This window comes from Theobroma umbraticum, unplaced genomic scaffold, assembly GCF_002168275.2.
Source record: "Theobroma umbraticum cultivar Fairchild unplaced genomic scaffold, ASM216827v3 scaffold_204.0, whole genome shotgun sequence".
Classification (NCBI taxonomy): Eukaryota; Viridiplantae; Streptophyta; class Magnoliopsida; order Malvales; family Malvaceae; genus Theobroma; species Theobroma umbraticum.
Genome location: NW_018397267.1, coordinates 412087 through 427770, shown reverse-complemented (window position 1 = coordinate 427770; position 15684 = coordinate 412087). Strand labels below are relative to the sequence as shown.

Here is a 15684-nt window from a genome sequence, read left to right as displayed (position 1 = left end):
ATAGTCCCTTTTTATTTTTGAATGTTTTAAAGAAAAATTAGTACTTGTAAATATAGGTTAATCTTCGTTAGGAAACGGGGTAGGTAGGCTCGTGCTCGTCCATAACAGGGCTTGTGATGGCAACTACCATGCCAAATCCCATTTATTTAATTTAATAGTGGTATTGAGTTTCCCGTTAAATTAATAAAATAGGATTAGCAAACATAAAGAAAATGACCATGGATAAATCAGAATCATGGGAGCTCCCTACTGCAAATAAGTGAGCAAAAACCTCCGCTTCACTCTCATCTGCTCCTGCAGCTGCTTCTGCTTCGCCTCGAGCTCTCAGCGACTCCGTTTCTCAAGTCATGGCTTTGAAATCGTTCATCCAAGTCCACCCCGACTCCCATTTCCCCATCCAAAACCTTCCGTACGGAGCGTTCAAACCGGAACCTGCTGCACCGGTCCGTCTCGGCGTGGCAATCGGCGACTATGTCTTAGACCTCTCCGAGATCGCCAAAGCCGGTCTATTCGACGGTCCTATGCTCACCGGCTCCGATTCCTTCCTTCAGGTTCGTATCTCGACGCTTGCTTCATGTACTACGACGTCGTTGATTTCCGCTCGGTAGGTAGGTAGCTCAGTTTAGAAATGGCAGTAGAAACAGGAATCATAGAACCACAGATTCTTGTTTAAATCGTAACCTACCAGAAATCCGGTGATTGAAAAAATTCCTTGTAGCCTAATCCACGTTACGATTACTGAATCAAGTTGTGAACAAGATTATGAGTTGTTGACGTTGCTCTTTAGTTAAGAATTTTAACTTGTTTAAATCAATTGATTGCAAGTTGGTTGGTTTTGGTGTCAGCCTACTCTCAACAAGTTTTTGGCGCTGGGACGGCCTGCTTGGAAGGAAGCTCGTGCTACACTTCAAAAGCTATTGTCAGGTGTTTATTGTGACTTCTAGTTATTGATTGTATTCTAATACCCTGTTTTTGTTTAAACATGGCAAAAATGGTGGGTGAAGGTTATAGCATTAGAAATACTGTTGAAATTGCGATGTTATGTTCCTTCAAAAGTACAATATAGTTTTTAGCTGAAATGAAAATTCAATTTTGAAATTGGGGAGGGGGAAAATTGACCAATATTTTGATTGTGCAGCTACAGAACCAACCTTGCGTGATAATGCAGACTTGAAGCAGAAGTCACTTGTGCCGATGGTAAAAATATAAGCATCAGTTTGAATATGTAATCTGCGTGAACATGTTTATTTTCTATTGTCTTAATGTTTCGATTTATTGTGAACCTTTAGAGAAAGGTAGAAATGGTTCTTCCTATGGAAATTGGAGACTACACAGACTTCTTTTCATCTATGCATCATGCAAAGAACTGTAGCATCATATTTCGTGGACCTCAAAGCCCAATTCCACCAAACTGGTATGCTGATTTTGAAAGTTTTGGGAAATGAAGAGTGATGGCTTATTTGAATGAAAACTTTTGTGTGGCAAACCTTAAAGATCCCGCCTTCTCTCATTTGGAAATTTTATAAATCATGGGCATTGTGCACTTTCCAGGTTCCATCTTCCTATAGCATATCATGGACGAGCATCATCTATTGTCATCTCTGGAACTGACATTACTAGGCCAAGGTGAGAAGTTCAATTATTTATTCCTTATTCCTTAAAATTGTGGTAATTATTGCATGGAACTTCAGAATTTCTGTTAAAATGTTTAATTATTGTTTAAAATTAGTGACTGGGATTCTAGCATAACTGTCCTCTCAGCTTTAGATGCTAACTGGCTTAATCTGTATTCTTTTAGGGGTCAAGGCTATCCAGCTGGTGACTCTCCACCATATTTTGGACCTTCTTTGAAGCTAGATTTTGAACTTGAAATGGTCAGTCCTTAGTGTTATTGTCATTTTTCTATGTCATTGTACCTCAGCATGAATTATTCTCTTATATGGTCTCTTACCAAGCTGGCAGGCTGCTGTAGTTGGTCCAGGAAATGAATTAGGGAAAACGATAGATGTTAATGAGGCAGCAGATCATGTCTTTGGGCTTGTCTTGATGAATGACTGGAGTGGTATGATTACCTATTGTTGCTACAATTCAACATCCTCATTTTTTTTCAATAAAATTTTCTTTACTATATTTAAAACAAATTTGGTTTTGACAGCTAGAGATATTCAGGCATGGGAATATGTCCCTCTTGGACCCTTTCTTGGGAAGAGTTTTGGTAAGAAAACCATAACTTATTCCTTATTCTTATTCAACTTTTTTTCAGAGTTCAGGCTACAAGGAGTATCTGATTAGGCAGTTACTGATATGTGGCAAAACCACAGCTTCTTTTGAAAGGGGGGTCAAAATTAATGAACAAAATAATAAAGAATTATAGAATCTGATATAAGGGAATGAAGCTATCATATTTGGAGTAAACTGGTCCATATTGATAGATGGCCAAATAACAAACACTAGGAGATCTCTTAACCATCTTAAGCTTTGGGAGAAAATATTAGATAAACCAAGGGAAGTCATGGACCCCATTGGGCTAAAGATAGGTATTGCTAATGATGCCTGCGCATATGCTTTATCTTCTATTTAGTGATTCTCCAGAGGTTGTTATAGCAGGAACTTACTTTTTTTCCTCATCTTTTAGGTACTACAATATCCCCTTGGATTGTGACACTCGATGCTCTAGAGCCTTTTGCATGTGAGGCTCCCAAGCAGGTAGGTATCTGTATTTGCAGTCTTGGATCTTAAAGCCATTTGAGTTTCTAGCTTTTTCCCTATTTTCTTTCAGGGTGGTTATTCTTAATGCAACTAGCTAAAGATGCCTGTTGTGCGTTGCAGGATCCCCATCCATTGCCATATCTGACAGAGAAGAAATCCAAAAACTATGATATTGCATTGGAGGTAGATCTGGCAACTTAGTACATATATCTCATTGGTTTTTCAATTCACTAATTATCTTCTTTTATATTGTTTTAACAGAAATTTCCAGTTTGCCATAATGTTTTTGTAGTAATATACATTTTTAAGCTGAACCGCAAATACTTAAATTTTATGAAATTCTCAAAGTGAGAAGTTTCTTGCTTCTAGGTTCAAATTAAACCTTCCGGACAAAAGGATTCTAGTTTGGTTACAAGAAGTAATTTCAAGAACCTGTAAGGAGTTCCACTTCACTGGTGCTCTTATTCTTTTGAAAGTTCTTTCAGATGAGAGTTGTCTTTTCCATTAATGATGTTAAGAATCAGTGAATCCAATGGCCTCTTTCTATGCAAAATTTGATGTCTGCATCTCTTTCTATACTATTTACTATGCTGATTTGCTGCTTTTCCAATGCATACTGAATTTTGTAGAAATTTTGTGACAGATATTGGACGGTGACCCAACAGCTTGCACACCATACAATCAATGGTTGCAACCTGAGGCCAGGCGATCTTCTTGGAACTGGGACCATTAGTGGGCCTGTATGTTTATTACCTACCTTTCACCTTTCTATCCTTTTGCCTTTGTATATATCTACCAATTCACACATAAACACATAGAGGTAATCATGTATTTTTTTTTATGCATTAGAAATTTGTTGGCCCTGTGGTGTTCTTTTAATGTTTGCTGTAGAAGACAGCCAAGTCGGTTCTTTGGATATAACGCATGTGTTTGTCTTGAGATGCTCATTTGGGCCTGTTTCTTAATGATAGATTGTGACTACCAGAAAAGGAAATTAAGAGGTGAACAAAAACATTTGACTTATTTTTGGCATTTAGTTGGTTTTTTCTCTGCATTAGAATGGTTGTGCTACTAGGCTGCCTTGTTCAAGTGAAACATGTATTGTCCTTGAATATTCCAAGAGTTTCTGGTATAGTGTTGATCATGTTGCTTGCTGGTATGTGAGTTACAATATAACAGTCATCAGGTGATGCTGCATCTATTTTTAAACTCTTTTGTTCTTCTTGCAATAACTGTGAATGAGTGTTGTATTGTGAGCAGGAGCCAGACTCTCTTGGATGTCTGCTGGAACTAACATGGAATGGACAGAAACCATTGTCATTAAATGGGACACCTCGAAAATTCTTAGAAGATGGGGATGAAGTAATCTTCACTGGTTGCTGTAAGGTACTTTCTCCGCTCCACTTGGGTTCTTAAACCAAGTTGCAAGCATATTTGAACCTTTGAAACATTTGAAGCATAGAGTAATCATGTTTAAGTTTGAATTCCATATAGGGAGATGGTTACAACGTTGGTTTCGGAACCTGTGCCGGTAAGGTTCTTCCGTCACGTGACTGAGGAAACCCTTGTTCGTTGGGGATATAAGAGGGAGTACATGCCACTCACTGGAAATCCTCAGAGCTGAAAATGGTGTGTTTGCTGTGTTATTTATTGATTACAATGTTTAACTTTGTTGTAGCAGTTGATGGTATGTTGGAATTGCTTGATACTCTCTTCCATTAATTCATGCCCCCTTCTTACCTATATTCACATGGAAGAATACCATAGCTGATTTCAAATTAATATTTAAATTAAATTAATCGAATTTAATTATTAACGCCAACCCCAATAAAGGACGTCCGTTCGTCAGAAAGCAATGTGTGGGTCCCTTTGTTAAACGGGCGCTGCTCCGCTCGCTGATAACGCCGCTTATGAGCTTTACGCGCTGAGACCATTCAAGAAAACGTAACTGTAACTGACAGCACACGATCAAAACTTCCATTATACTACAATCTTCACTGTCACTTTCTCTCAGTTATTCAGCCAAACAAACCATGAAACCCTCTCGCCAATTCAGCCATTTCGGCTACTCATCGTCGACCACCGTCACCTTTACTTTCCACGGTGACTACTCCGATTCTCCTCCACCTCAAGAATCCAAAGAAATCCCCGTCGAGACCCCTGTCCCGATCACCGTCTACCTCCCGCAGGACATTGCCGCCGCCAAGATCCAATCAGCTTACCGCGCCCGCGTTATCCGCAACCTTTACAAGCAAATCTCAGCCGTCAACTCCGAGGCAGACCGTCTTCAACTACTAATCCAACGGCAGGAAACGGTAGACTCAATCCGGAGCGACGACCGGGAGAAACTGAGGATGAACGAGACCTTGATGCGTCTCTTACTGAAGCTCGACTCGGTGCCGGGGATCAATCCGACGGTGAGGGAAGCGAGGAGGAAAGTGAGCCGTAGGGTCGTGGAGTTGCAGGAGATCGTGGATGGGATTTCGGGAGCAAAACTTGACGGCGATGACGAATGTTTCGGACGGTGGGGTCCACGCGGGATATTTTCGATGAGGAATTGGGATGAAGCCGTGGAGGAGATGGAGGAGCGATTGTGCAGAGAGCGCGGTGGTCCGGAAATGGAGAGGTTTTGTGCTGAGTATCTGGGGTTTAGATGCTTACAGAGGTTTCTTCGCGAGTAGTATTACTGATTTTAATCGTATGTTTTGAACCTTATTGTATAATCATCTGTCTACGTTAATCCAAGGGCTTCGTTCAATGTACGGAGGCAAAAATTTTGCAATATTTAATCTCATAGCAAAATAAAAAATGTTTTCGGAAAATCATATTAATCAAATTTTTATTGTTTTAAAATGAAATTTTTAAGGCTTAATTAACGAAAAAAGAAAATGTCTTAAGTACAACTTCGGTGATCACATAATCACATCATTCAAACATTAATTTCTTTTTACGTATTAAAAGTTTGTGTAACAAAAAGAAAATTTTAATATAAATTAAAATGAGAATTTCTTTTAATGTAATAATGAGATAAAAACTAAACTATTGATTATATAGTAATATAAAGAGCTGAGCTGGCGCATCATAGGCGTTTTACGTGGCATATGATGGGCGACGACTCACTTATCTTCCCGTGCACCGGAAGACTAACTGATAATAATGCATCGTCGGCAGACGTGGGATTGCGAAGAAAATATTTAAAATTTAAAAGAAATAAAAATGAAATAAAATGAGCCACAGTAACAGCTACCAGCCGCGTGCCAACCAGGGAGAGTCACACAGAGAAAATGGAAGCAGAATGGAGAGACAAAAAGCTCTATCCTTTACTTGGCATTCTTTTGCTTTCGATTCTTCTCTACCTCAACTTTGGCAACACCAATCTCATTAGTTTTCCGATCTTACGGCAGCCCCGGTTGGATTTCGTGTCTGCAAACTCCACGCATTTCATTATCGTCAACGGTGGTGGTGCTGCTGCGGAGGAGGAGGAGGAGAATCAGTCAGCGGTCTACGTCAACGGTTGGAACTCCTATTGGCTAATGCAGGAGAGCGTGTGGGGCGGTCCGTCGAGATCGAAGGCGTCGAAGATGCTCCAGAGAGGGGCCCAAATGGGGTTGACCGTCTGTAGAACTTGGGCCTTCAGCGATGGTAATGGACCTAATGCCTTGCAGATCTCTCCCGGTGTCTTTAACGAAAGAGTCTTTCGGGTTTGTCTTCCAATTTCATTTGCTCATTGTTAAATATGTATACCCTTTTGCTCATTCTGTTTGATTTTTACTATGATGCATGAAATGTGACAGGGACTGGATTATGTCATTGTTGAAGCAAGGAAGCATGGGATTAGATTGGTTCTTAGTTTGGTGAATAATTTGAATAACTTTGGTGGGAAGGCTCAGTATGTGAGATGGGCACAAGAAGCTGGAATTAATGTTTCTTCTTCAAGTGATTCATTTTTTTCACACCCGATGATTAAAGATTACTACAAGTCTTACGTTAAGGTACGCTGCCATGGTCCATGGTTATATTCTTCAAAGCTCTTTACTATGAAGATAACTATACAAAGTTAATGGCTTTACTCACTATATGTATGCTTCTTGTTTAGCAGTAGCAATCAAGTCAACCATGTGTTTGCATTTTGCATTTTACAGGCAATTTTGTCTAGAAAGAACTCCTTGAGTGGTGTGAAGTATTCTGACGAGCCGGCAATATTTGCTTGGGAGCTGATGAATGAGCCCCGGTGTGAGTCCAGTTCCTCTGCTCCCATTCTTCAGGTGAGCTATAAAACTCGCATTTGCATTATTGTGTTACTATGTGTTTGTAATCTTTTGCCTGAAGAACGGTTTAGAGGGTTCTTCCTTTTTTATCTCTAGCATCAGTAGATTGTTATGATTTTCTACCTATGTTAAGTAAAATGGTGTTCATTATCTTGATATCTAATATAGATTATGGTGGATATTCTACACTTCTCTTTTGTTGTTTCTATAGTTTTTATTTCAGTTTATTTTCTCTGGATCTATTAGAATATTATTAATGCTATTAGCTTGGAGCACAGGCATGGATCACTGAGATGGCTGCTTTTGTCAAGAGTCTGGATCAAAAACATTTAGTGACTGTTGGACTTGAGGGGTTTTATGGCCTCAATACAACTAAAGGACCGGAAGTAAATCCTGGGGAGTGGGCAGCCTCACTTGGATCAGACTTTATACAGAACTCAGCAATCGAGAACATTGACTTTGCTTCAGTTCATGCATACCCTGATAGCTGGTTGTTAAATTTTACTTTTGCTATGATTTGATAATGTCTTATGAATGTTTTGTCCAATTGTCTGAAACTGTTGTTTGCTACAATTACCAAGGGTGATTGCTTTCCCTTATCTCATTTGATCTTATTAGACCAATTGGAATACATTACTAAGCATTTTAGAGAGCTAGGTTGATACAGCGATAGAATTTCAACTTACGGAAAAAATATCATGTGATTCTTTCTGGTCTGTAGAAGTCTATCAGAGATGGCTCTAGCATTTGGACTATTACTACATCTCAGAGGCATATGTAACAGGCTAGATGGTGATGGATCAAGTTGGTGTCATAGACTACCTAAGTGCATATTTCATTAACTTTCAATCTTTATCCCTTAATGACGTATGTTGTGTATGTATTGTAGGATACCACATGCTGATTTGGAAGAAAAGACTCGCTATCTTTCCCAGTGGGTGGATTCTCATATAAGCGATGGGGATCAGGTGCTTAAAAAACCGATTCTCTTCACAGAAGTTGGTTCTTTGGTCTATGTGAACAACCAAAGCATATCTGACAAGGATATTCTATTAAACACCATGTATGATAAAATTTATGAGTCGGCAAAGAAGAGGCAAGCTGGGGCAGGGGCCTTAATTTGGCAGTTACTAGTTGAAGGAGTGGAGGAATATGGTGACAGATTTTCCTTCATAGCATGGGATAAACCCTCGACCTATAAACTGATACTAAAGCAATCATGTAGGCTTCAAAGCATTTTCCCGAAGAGCAGTCAGAATAGGAAACTTGGCAAGGATCCTTGCTCTGGTCAATTACCTTGACAACAGTTTATTGAAGGGTTGGAAATAAAAACACATATAACCTTACCTCTTTTTGTGGAGAAAATAGTGTTGATATTCAATAGTTGTATATTCTTGAATTTGTAAAGAAAAACAAGTGATAGATTAAAATGGAAGAAATGTGATTATTCAGATTTTAGATTTAAGGCATTTGTATTCATTTAAAAACTGTGTATGTAGAAAATCCATTGTTTGCTACTGAGCTGCCAGGCATCTATAACCAGCTGGTTTCCCCTGCAATTCATATTCTTTGTACGTATAATGTTACAGTACACACAGAATCTGATTTACACTGAATTTAATGATTAATTTTCTGTTATTTGATTTATTTGTTTTGTGAAAGAGCTTTTGGGCCAGCCTTGTTTAATTTTCTGGCATATTCAGAATTATCATGTATGATGCTGCCGGCATGATCAGCCTGAAGGGCATCTTGTCGTGGGGCAAGAAGAGTCCCCAAGCATCTCTGGCTATCTCAGCCGATCAGGTACCATGCCTTCCTACAGTTTTAGATGCATATTTTTAGCTTGTAATCTGTGGATTAGCAGTTAAGCATGTAACAAATAAATGTTTTCTCTTATCTGTGTTCAGTTCGCTTGAACTTCATGCAAATCAGACAGTAATGAACCAAAAATACAGATTTTCCAAGAAACAGAACACTGCAAGTGGAGTAGTTTTTGCAATAGAAAGCCACAACTAATGGAAACCTACTTGGATGGGGAGTCGTTCAAGCCACACAACTGCATTTGCACCGTGACATACACTTCTTGCAGTCAGAAAGTCTTGGCTTCCCACCATTGCAGTCACACAGGCTGATACACTTTGACCTGGAGGTTCCACCCCACAAGCACCGCGCCATGCAGCGTATAAGCGGCACACATGAAGGACAACCGTATTTCATCCGGTCAAGGATGCAGGCTTTACATCCGCTGCCGTTGGATGGGCATGCCAGAGCTGGAGAAGCCATCGAGCATAACATCAGTAGCATCGTCAGGGCCAGAGCTAAGGTAGGCAGCTTCTTCCCCTCCATTATCTCTTCTTACTCACTTGGCTATTTCCGGGTGTACCTTTTTCAACCTTTTGTCAATTTATACAGCCTAAGCAGCAGGCCAAATAAAGCAGAGCAATGTTTTCACACTGTGAGCAGTGTCCGAATTTTAACAGCCATCCGATGCGAATCTTGTGGTTACTGAAGTCTGAAACCATGTGTGAAAGCCAACTCTCTGTTTCTAGTATGGGTTGCTTGCCGCTCTAGAACTTTTTCTTCACTCAATTAACTCATTAATTGCTTGCTGCCATGTCTTGGTTTGCACAACTTCTCATTATCTTTTCCTTCCTCTGTGTCTTCACGAGGTCCAACTCCATCCTGACTAGCGAGCCCTTCCAGGCTCTGGTAAGTTGGTAATGCAAATAAACCTTGCCTGGTCCTCAGCCTGGATTCAATACCTCACTGCTACAATACTCAACACGTGTCTTCCTTTGAACTCCGTGTCAAAGTTTACACAACACTTAGGTAAGAAATTGTTTATTTTGATTTATTGAGACTCACGTTGAAGATAGTTCGAACATTTAAATATCTAATCATATTCTCATTCACAACTCTCTTTAGGACTGTACATTTGACAGTAAATTGCTCAAATTGTACCCTTGACACCCCCCTTCACACACACAAAAGATTATTAAAATTTTAATAATTTTAAATTATTTGATAAATTTTATAGTTTTTTAATATAATTAATTAAATTAATTAAAAAAACTTATCTTACACGTAAATTTTGAAGTTTTTTATACTTTGAAAAAAGATTTGATTAATGCATGTATTAAAATATAAATAAGAAAGTTCATCTAAATTCACTGGTATCAACGTCAATGATTACTATATTAAAACGCAAAAGACAATAATTAACCAAATGTTTTGGTTAAACATATTGTACTAGAATTGCTTAACCAAGGCAAAAACATATAGTTAAGGAACCAAAGAAGTCAAAGCATAGTCCAATTCCAGGAACGGCAAAAGATAAAGGTAGAGAGACTATCCCCATCTTCTTCTGTCCATATACAAACTATTCAAGGAAATGAGTTTGAAGATTTGCCTCCTCGAATGGATGTTTCTTGGTTGTTGTTGCTTTAACCATCCCTTGCGGAACAGGAGAGCTGCCCCAAAGAGAATTGTCAGAGGCTTACAATTCCTCCTTCCTATATATCCAGTGCGTATTTTGTCAAAAATATGGGCAGCCTGCATGCCAAGCTCATTGGATTCTCTTCTGACATGTTCAGTTCTGGATTCCTGGAAAGCTTTCAGCCTGGCTTTCGCTTCCTCCAAAAGATTTCCAACAAATGATGACCCTTGTGTAGTTAACTGCTGCAAAAGCTTCGATCACTAGCGATTCCATCCACCATTTCCATGGCACCCGTTGCAGCTCTGATTACACCCACCAACACAGCCGGCCCAATGGTTCACTGACATTGAGAGCTCCATCAAAATTGACTTTTGGACAAATCTCAGAGGTGGCAGCTTCCACTTTGGTTGTTCTCTGCTCCTGGGCCTGATAAGCAAGGTAATTCTTAGCAAAAGTTGCTGTTGTATATACGAGGGCTCCTCTGCTCATTTGTTCTTAATCCCTGCATTTCTACTATTCCAAATAGCACAACTCACTGCTAGACCTGGCATCCTGAAACCTCCTAAGTTGATCCACTTTGTTAATTAATGAACCACGTGTTTAAGCCAATTGCAAAACGCTGGAGTGCCTAATTCCCACTACTGGACCAATCCCCATTCAGAAATTTCACAATTTGAAATGACATATTCCTAACCAAGTGAGTCTAGAAAATGATCTATATTCAAAACAATAAAAAATCGACCCAACCCTACCGACTTGCATAGGTTACCTTATCTACCTAGTACCTTATCTTCACTCCCGTCGTCTACTTTACCTGCATCGTCTGCTTCCCTATAACTACCCTTACTTCTCAGCATAGAAGCTAAGTAACTCCCATTACTTCAGCCCAATTATCGTTGCCATCTAAAAGCCAAGCCTTTTTAAAAGGACAGAGCTTAGCATAACTTGATGAAACTTTATACTTGCTCTCGTAATTTGGAAACGGAGAACCCAAATTGAAAAATAAGTCCAAACTATCAATCTCTCATATCGGGCATGTAGGCTTAGACTAGCCATCGGATTAGCCTCAAAAGATAGGCCCTGCACCATGTATTAAATACAATGAATTCACCTTAATTACTACTACGAGTAGTATAAATTTAGTGCAGGCCTGCAGGGGGGCCAAAGAGATCAACAAGGTGTACGAATGCGGTGCATGTTGATAGTTGAGAGGAAGAAATCGATGTGAGAGAGGGAAATCAATGGAGGAGGCAAGCTGGAATTTGATCAATCCGTTCAGTCTGCTGTTGGCTTCGTTAGGATACTGTTATTTCTTGCTCACTAGAATCCCATTAGGCATACTGAGGTTCATGTTTCTCCTACCCATATTCTACCTCTTCTCCATTCTTCCCTGGTATTTCCCATCCGCCTTACTTAGAGGGATTCTATCTTTCTTTATCACATGGATTGCTTCTTCCAAGCTCCTCCTCTTTTGCTTCAACCAGGGTCCTCTCGTCCACTGCCAAAACTTTCTCGATTTCATTGCCATCTCCATTCTTCCCATGAAAATCAAAGCACAACCAACTTCTTCAAGATCGGTAAGTATTCTCCTTCTGCTACTCAAATATTATGTCTGCAAAGCGATGCACGCTCCAGGAGCCGTATCCATGTATGTAACCCTGAGCTTTTGATTGATTCAGACCATGGGGCGGTACGAGCCCGTCCAACTTTTCAACAAGCCTTACTTAGCAACATCCTTACAAGACTTCTGGGGCAGGAGATGGAACAGGTATGCTTCGAATATTTTGCGGGAAACGGTCCACAAGCCGACCCGAAACATGTTAACGAGTGTTGTTGGGGTTGAGCCGGCCAGGGTGCTGGCTTTGATATGCTCCCTTGTCGTATCTGGAGTCTTGCATGAGATGCTCTTTTACTACATCACGTGTGGGAAGAAACCGACATGGGAAGTCACCTGGTTCTTTGCTCTCCAAGGATTGTCCATGGCGTTTGAGGCTGCGTTGAAGAAGTGGGTTCGGACCAAGGGTTGGACAGTTCACCCTCTTGGTTCAGTCATATTGACGTGTGGGTTCGTCGTGGTCACGTTTTATTGGTTGCTGGTTCTGCCGGTTTGGAGGGACGGACGAAATTCTTGTGATTGCTAACAAATTTAGTTTCTTTCCTTTCTTTAGAACTTTGCATGGGCTCAAACAGTCAAACTACTTTAATCTGATTATACTCTTTTTATTATCAGAACAAACTGAATTTATTGATAAGAATAAAAAAAGTAAAATATTTCACGTTTTAAGTTTTAATTAAAATTTTAAGTGAATTTATTAATTTTTAAAATAGATATTTCATCTCAATAATACAGCCATCGAAAATAAAAATTATAAAAAAATTAAAATAATTTTATAATTAATTTAAAAATTATTATTATATTTTTTAAAAATAAAGAGCTTGGAATGATGCTCTCTTAAGGAGCTCGATTGGGATTCATTAAATGGGTCGGTTTTTTTTTAATTAGTAAAAAAAATGATAAAATTATATAATAATAATTTTAAAAATTAATTAAAAGTAAAATTATCCTTTTATCATTATCATGTCAACAAATTAATGAAAACACTAACAATTGACTAATAATTAAATTTATGTGTTCATGAAAAATATTTTTTGAAAATGAAATGTTTATTTTAAAAGTTAATAAATTTTTATATAATTTCTATCAAAATTTAAAAAATAAAAATATTTTACTTTTAAAAAATAAATTAAATTTCAACGTAAATGTATGATTTGTAAAGTATGAAAAAGATAAAAAAGTTAATTAATACGAGTCTAAAAGTCAACCTACTAATTAACATGCATTGATTTACTAATTTTGGACATAATTTATTAATATAATAAAAAAATACGAAATTAAACGAATTTAAATTTAAAATTATCGTATTTCATATTTCTAATTTCGATCAAAACTTTAAGAAGTAAAAATATTTTACTCTTAAAAAAAATAAATTGAGTTTCAACAAAAATGTATAATTCGAAAAGTATAAAAAATATATAAAACTAATTAATACGAGTCTAAAAATCAACTTGCTAATTAACATGCATTGATTTACTAATTTTGGACATAATTTGTTAATATAATAACAAAAAGTACGAAATTAAACGAATTTAAATTTAAAATTATTGTGTTTTATATTTCTTGCTATACAAGCTCGAGAAAAAAAGTAAGATGGGAATTTTTTATTACAACGTATTTTAATTTTCTTTTACAATTATAATTGAGGGTCATTAGACTTTGTGTAATACAAATATTGGTATTTAATATTTTTCATTTCAAGAAAATAAAAAAGGCTAATAATGCCATAGGCTATGAGAATTGGACCCTTTTAATAAATATAAAAGTGAACCCCCAATAAATTCCCACCATGTATTTTTTAATTTTAAAGAAAAAGGTCAAGAGATACTGTTTTAGGCTTTTGGAGCTGAAACTGGAAAGTGCTAATGGTTAACGCACTTACATTCTTAAAAAACGCGCCAAGAGCCGCGTACTCTTCAAGCGCCCTTTCGTCGGCTTTGATCCGTAGAAGCTGCGGGAAGAAGAGCCAGGAGCCGGTTACCATGATGAATCCAATGGTCAAGGGAGTAGAAACCGCCGTGGGCAACCGCAACTTGTCCCTTAACGTCTTCTTCAGAGCAATCTCCGCCATCAAACACGCTCCGTGGAGGAGAAAGAACCACGTGATTTCCCATGTGGGCCTTACGCGTCCCAGGTAGTAGAAAATCAGCTCGTGCATGACTGCCGACACGACGAAAGACCCGAAAACGGCGGGGAGCGGAGCCCATTTGCGACCAACGAGTCGTGCGCCAATGTTGAGCACAGGCTCGTAAACCGTCGGTCGTAGAATGCTGGTCACCATGATGTTCCATCTCCTGCCCCAAAAATCTTGCAAGGAAGTTGACAGATACGGTTCATTGAACTGTTGCTCCAGCTCGAGACCCAACATGGCTCGAGCCAGGGCTGCCACCATGGCCAGGATGATCTCCAGACAAAAGTAAACGTGAGCACAATACAGAACCAACATGACCGTGGGGTGGATAAACTCGCTGTAGTCATATACACGAAGCAACAATGCCAACAGGAGAAATTTTATTGCATAATTTATAGGTGATTTCTGGCTCTTGTTAGGCTTGACCGGTCCTGGGATTTCCTCGTTTTGGCTGTCTAAGGTCTCTTTGAGAGAAGGGATTTCTTTGTTAAGGCCATTTGGATGTGATTTTGGAGGTGGGTTGTGTAGGATTTTGATGGGCAAACAAGCAACAGCCAAAAAACGAAGGAAAGAGAGCGATGGGGATAAAGGGCCTTTGCCAAAGGCGAAAAGCAAGAGCTTGAAGTTTCCAAGCCAAGTGATGAAGAAAGCGGTGGTACCTCCTAGATGTATGGAGGAGAGACTGAGAGGGAGGAGAACATACAGGGAGACAACAGGTAGCAGACAAAGAAGCCGAGCAGTTCCTTTGGGGATTATCTTACCTATGGCATAGCAGTAGCTTAGAGAAATGACTACGCAGAGCCAAATCTTCATGAAGTTGTTCATCTCTCCGCTCTCCATTTCTTCTCTTCTTTCCTATCTCTCTCTCACCCTTCGTTGCTGAAGTACTCTGAGAAAGAATGGCAGAGCTTCTGTAAATCCCAGAATGGGTTTAATTTCTCTATGGGCGGGTTAAAGTTATGGCAACCCTGTTCTAGTGTGAACCAGGTTTTCCATTTTATGATGCGGGCATTGGTATTTGTCACAAGTCGATGGCTCAAATTCTCTGTTTTGTCAATTGTGGGCAGCAACGTTTTCATTTTGTTTCTGTCAGTTCTAATGCGCAAATTCTAGAATCTAGAAGAGATGTGCAAGGATCCAGGAGATGAAGCAGGGAATCAGCTACAAGACATGTTAATTAGGAGCTGTGAGGAACTATGGACCGCCTGGGTTCATGTATTTGTGCATGTAGTATCTGTTTTTTCTCCTAAAAAGAACAAAATTATGTTAAAAAATTGTTATTTTTCTCTTTAAACAAACAGAGAAAACCATCATAACTTTGCTGAAGTTTGACTCCTTTTGAATGCCATTGTCGGCAAGCAGTTGCTGGTCTCTGACCATGAAGGGTCCCTGCATGGGTTTTCAACACTTTTTGTTTGCATTTTCTCTTTTCAATTCTGGCAGACTTGGGGAATCTTCCTAGCAATATGCAAAATTTTTTATTTAACTTACAGCACCTCTTAACCTATTTTATATCATATATTAT

At 38.9% G+C, this 15684-nt stretch overlaps 5 protein-coding genes and 1 pseudogene across 6 annotated transcripts; 4 read left to right on the top strand and 2 right to left on the bottom strand.

Annotated features, from left to right (window-relative positions):
• The first annotated feature begins 192 nt into the window (after positions 1–192).
• Positions 193–4504, top strand: LOC110423993 (fumarylacetoacetase). The gene is made up of 14 exons (XM_089784851.1): positions 193–551; positions 846–924; positions 1139–1197; positions 1290–1414; positions 1552–1626; positions 1799–1874; positions 1963–2062; positions 2156–2215; positions 2636–2706; positions 2830–2892; positions 3079–3143; positions 3353–3449; positions 3970–4095; positions 4204–4504. Exons 1-14 carry the CDS (start codon positions 348–350, stop codon positions 4264–4266), a joined length of 1263 nt encoding a protein of 420 aa, XP_089640977.1. The 5' UTR covers positions 193–347; the 3' UTR covers positions 4267–4504.
• A 71-nt stretch (positions 4505–4575) lies between these two features.
• On the top strand, positions 4576–5471 carry BAG5 (BCL-2-associated athanogene 5). The gene has a single exon (XM_089784852.1). The coding sequence runs from the start codon at positions 4743–4745 to the stop codon at positions 5388–5390; it is 648 nt and encodes a 215-aa protein (XP_089640978.1). The 5' UTR covers positions 4576–4742; the 3' UTR covers positions 5391–5471.
• A 400-nt stretch (positions 5472–5871) lies between these two features.
• Positions 5872–8435, top strand: LOC110423991 (mannan endo-1,4-beta-mannosidase 6-like). Its single transcript, XM_021438445.2, has 5 exons — positions 5872–6410; positions 6504–6701; positions 6852–6974; positions 7256–7467; positions 7867–8435. Exons 1-5 carry the CDS (start codon positions 5994–5996, stop codon positions 8276–8278), a joined length of 1362 nt encoding a protein of 453 aa, XP_021294120.1. The 5' UTR covers positions 5872–5993; the 3' UTR covers positions 8279–8435.
• Positions 8436–8850: 415 nt separating this feature from the next.
• Positions 8851–9336, bottom strand: LOC110423992 (uncharacterized). Its single transcript, XM_021438446.1, has one exon. The coding sequence runs from the start codon at positions 9321–9323 to the stop codon at positions 9021–9023; it is 303 nt and encodes a 100-aa protein (XP_021294121.1). The 5' UTR covers positions 9324–9336; the 3' UTR covers positions 8851–9020.
• Positions 9337–10158: 822 nt separating this feature from the next.
• LOC110424498 (putative long-chain-alcohol O-fatty-acyltransferase 3) lies at positions 10159–12738 on the top strand. 2 transcript variants are annotated; one of them, XM_021439075.1, is made up of 3 exons: positions 10159–10851; positions 11562–11990; positions 12093–12738. In XM_021439075.1, the coding sequence occupies exons 2-3, from the start codon at positions 11655–11657 to the stop codon at positions 12552–12554; spliced, it is 798 nt and encodes a 265-aa protein (XP_021294750.1). In that variant the 5' UTR covers positions 10159–10851; positions 11562–11654; the 3' UTR covers positions 12555–12738. The 2 variants fall into 2 exon arrangements, with proteins under 2 accessions (XP_021294750.1, XP_021294748.1); XM_021439073.1 differs by lacking the exon at positions 10159–10851 and having other exon boundaries at positions 11441–11990.
• An 866-nt stretch (positions 12739–13604) lies between these two features.
• On the bottom strand, positions 13605–15567 carry LOC110424286 (acyl-CoA--sterol O-acyltransferase 1 pseudogene; annotated as a pseudogene).
• Between the last annotated feature and the right edge of the window lie 117 nt (positions 15568–15684).

What these genes read in the sequence shown, in the direction of transcription:
- LOC110423993 (XM_089784851.1), top strand. Translation starts at nt 348, where the DNA reads ATGGCTTTGAAATCGTTCATCCAAGTCCACCCCGACTCCCATTTCCCC. An exon ending in GCTCCGATTCCTTCCTTCAG is followed by an intron (nt 552 to 845) that starts GTTCGTATCTCG and finishes TTTTGGTGTCAG; the next exon opens with CCTACTCTCAACAAGTTTTT. An exon ending in ACTGACATTACTAGGCCAAG is followed by an intron (nt 1,627 to 1,798) that starts GTGAGAAGTTCA and finishes GTATTCTTTTAG; the next exon opens with GGGTCAAGGCTATCCAGCTG.
- BAG5 (XM_089784852.1), top strand. Translation starts at nt 4,743, where the DNA reads ATGAAACCCTCTCGCCAATTCAGCCATTTCGGCTACTCATCGTCGACC.
- LOC110423991 (XM_021438445.2), top strand. Translation starts at nt 5,994, where the DNA reads ATGGAAGCAGAATGGAGAGACAAAAAGCTCTATCCTTTACTTGGCATT. An exon ending in ACTACAAGTCTTACGTTAAG is followed by an intron (nt 6,702 to 6,851) that starts GTACGCTGCCAT and finishes TGCATTTTACAG; the next exon opens with GCAATTTTGTCTAGAAAGAA. An exon ending in CCTCTGCTCCCATTCTTCAG is followed by an intron (nt 6,975 to 7,255) that starts GTGAGCTATAAA and finishes CTTGGAGCACAG; the next exon opens with GCATGGATCACTGAGATGGC.
- LOC110423992 (XM_021438446.1), bottom strand. Translation starts at nt 9,323, where the DNA reads ATGGAGGGGAAGAAGCTGCCTACCTTAGCTCTGGCCCTGACGATGCTA.
- LOC110424498 (XM_021439075.1), top strand. Translation starts at nt 11,655, where the DNA reads ATGGAGGAGGCAAGCTGGAATTTGATCAATCCGTTCAGTCTGCTGTTG. An exon ending in AACCAACTTCTTCAAGATCG is followed by an intron (nt 11,991 to 12,092) that starts GTAAGTATTCTC and finishes TGATTGATTCAG; the next exon opens with ACCATGGGGCGGTACGAGCC.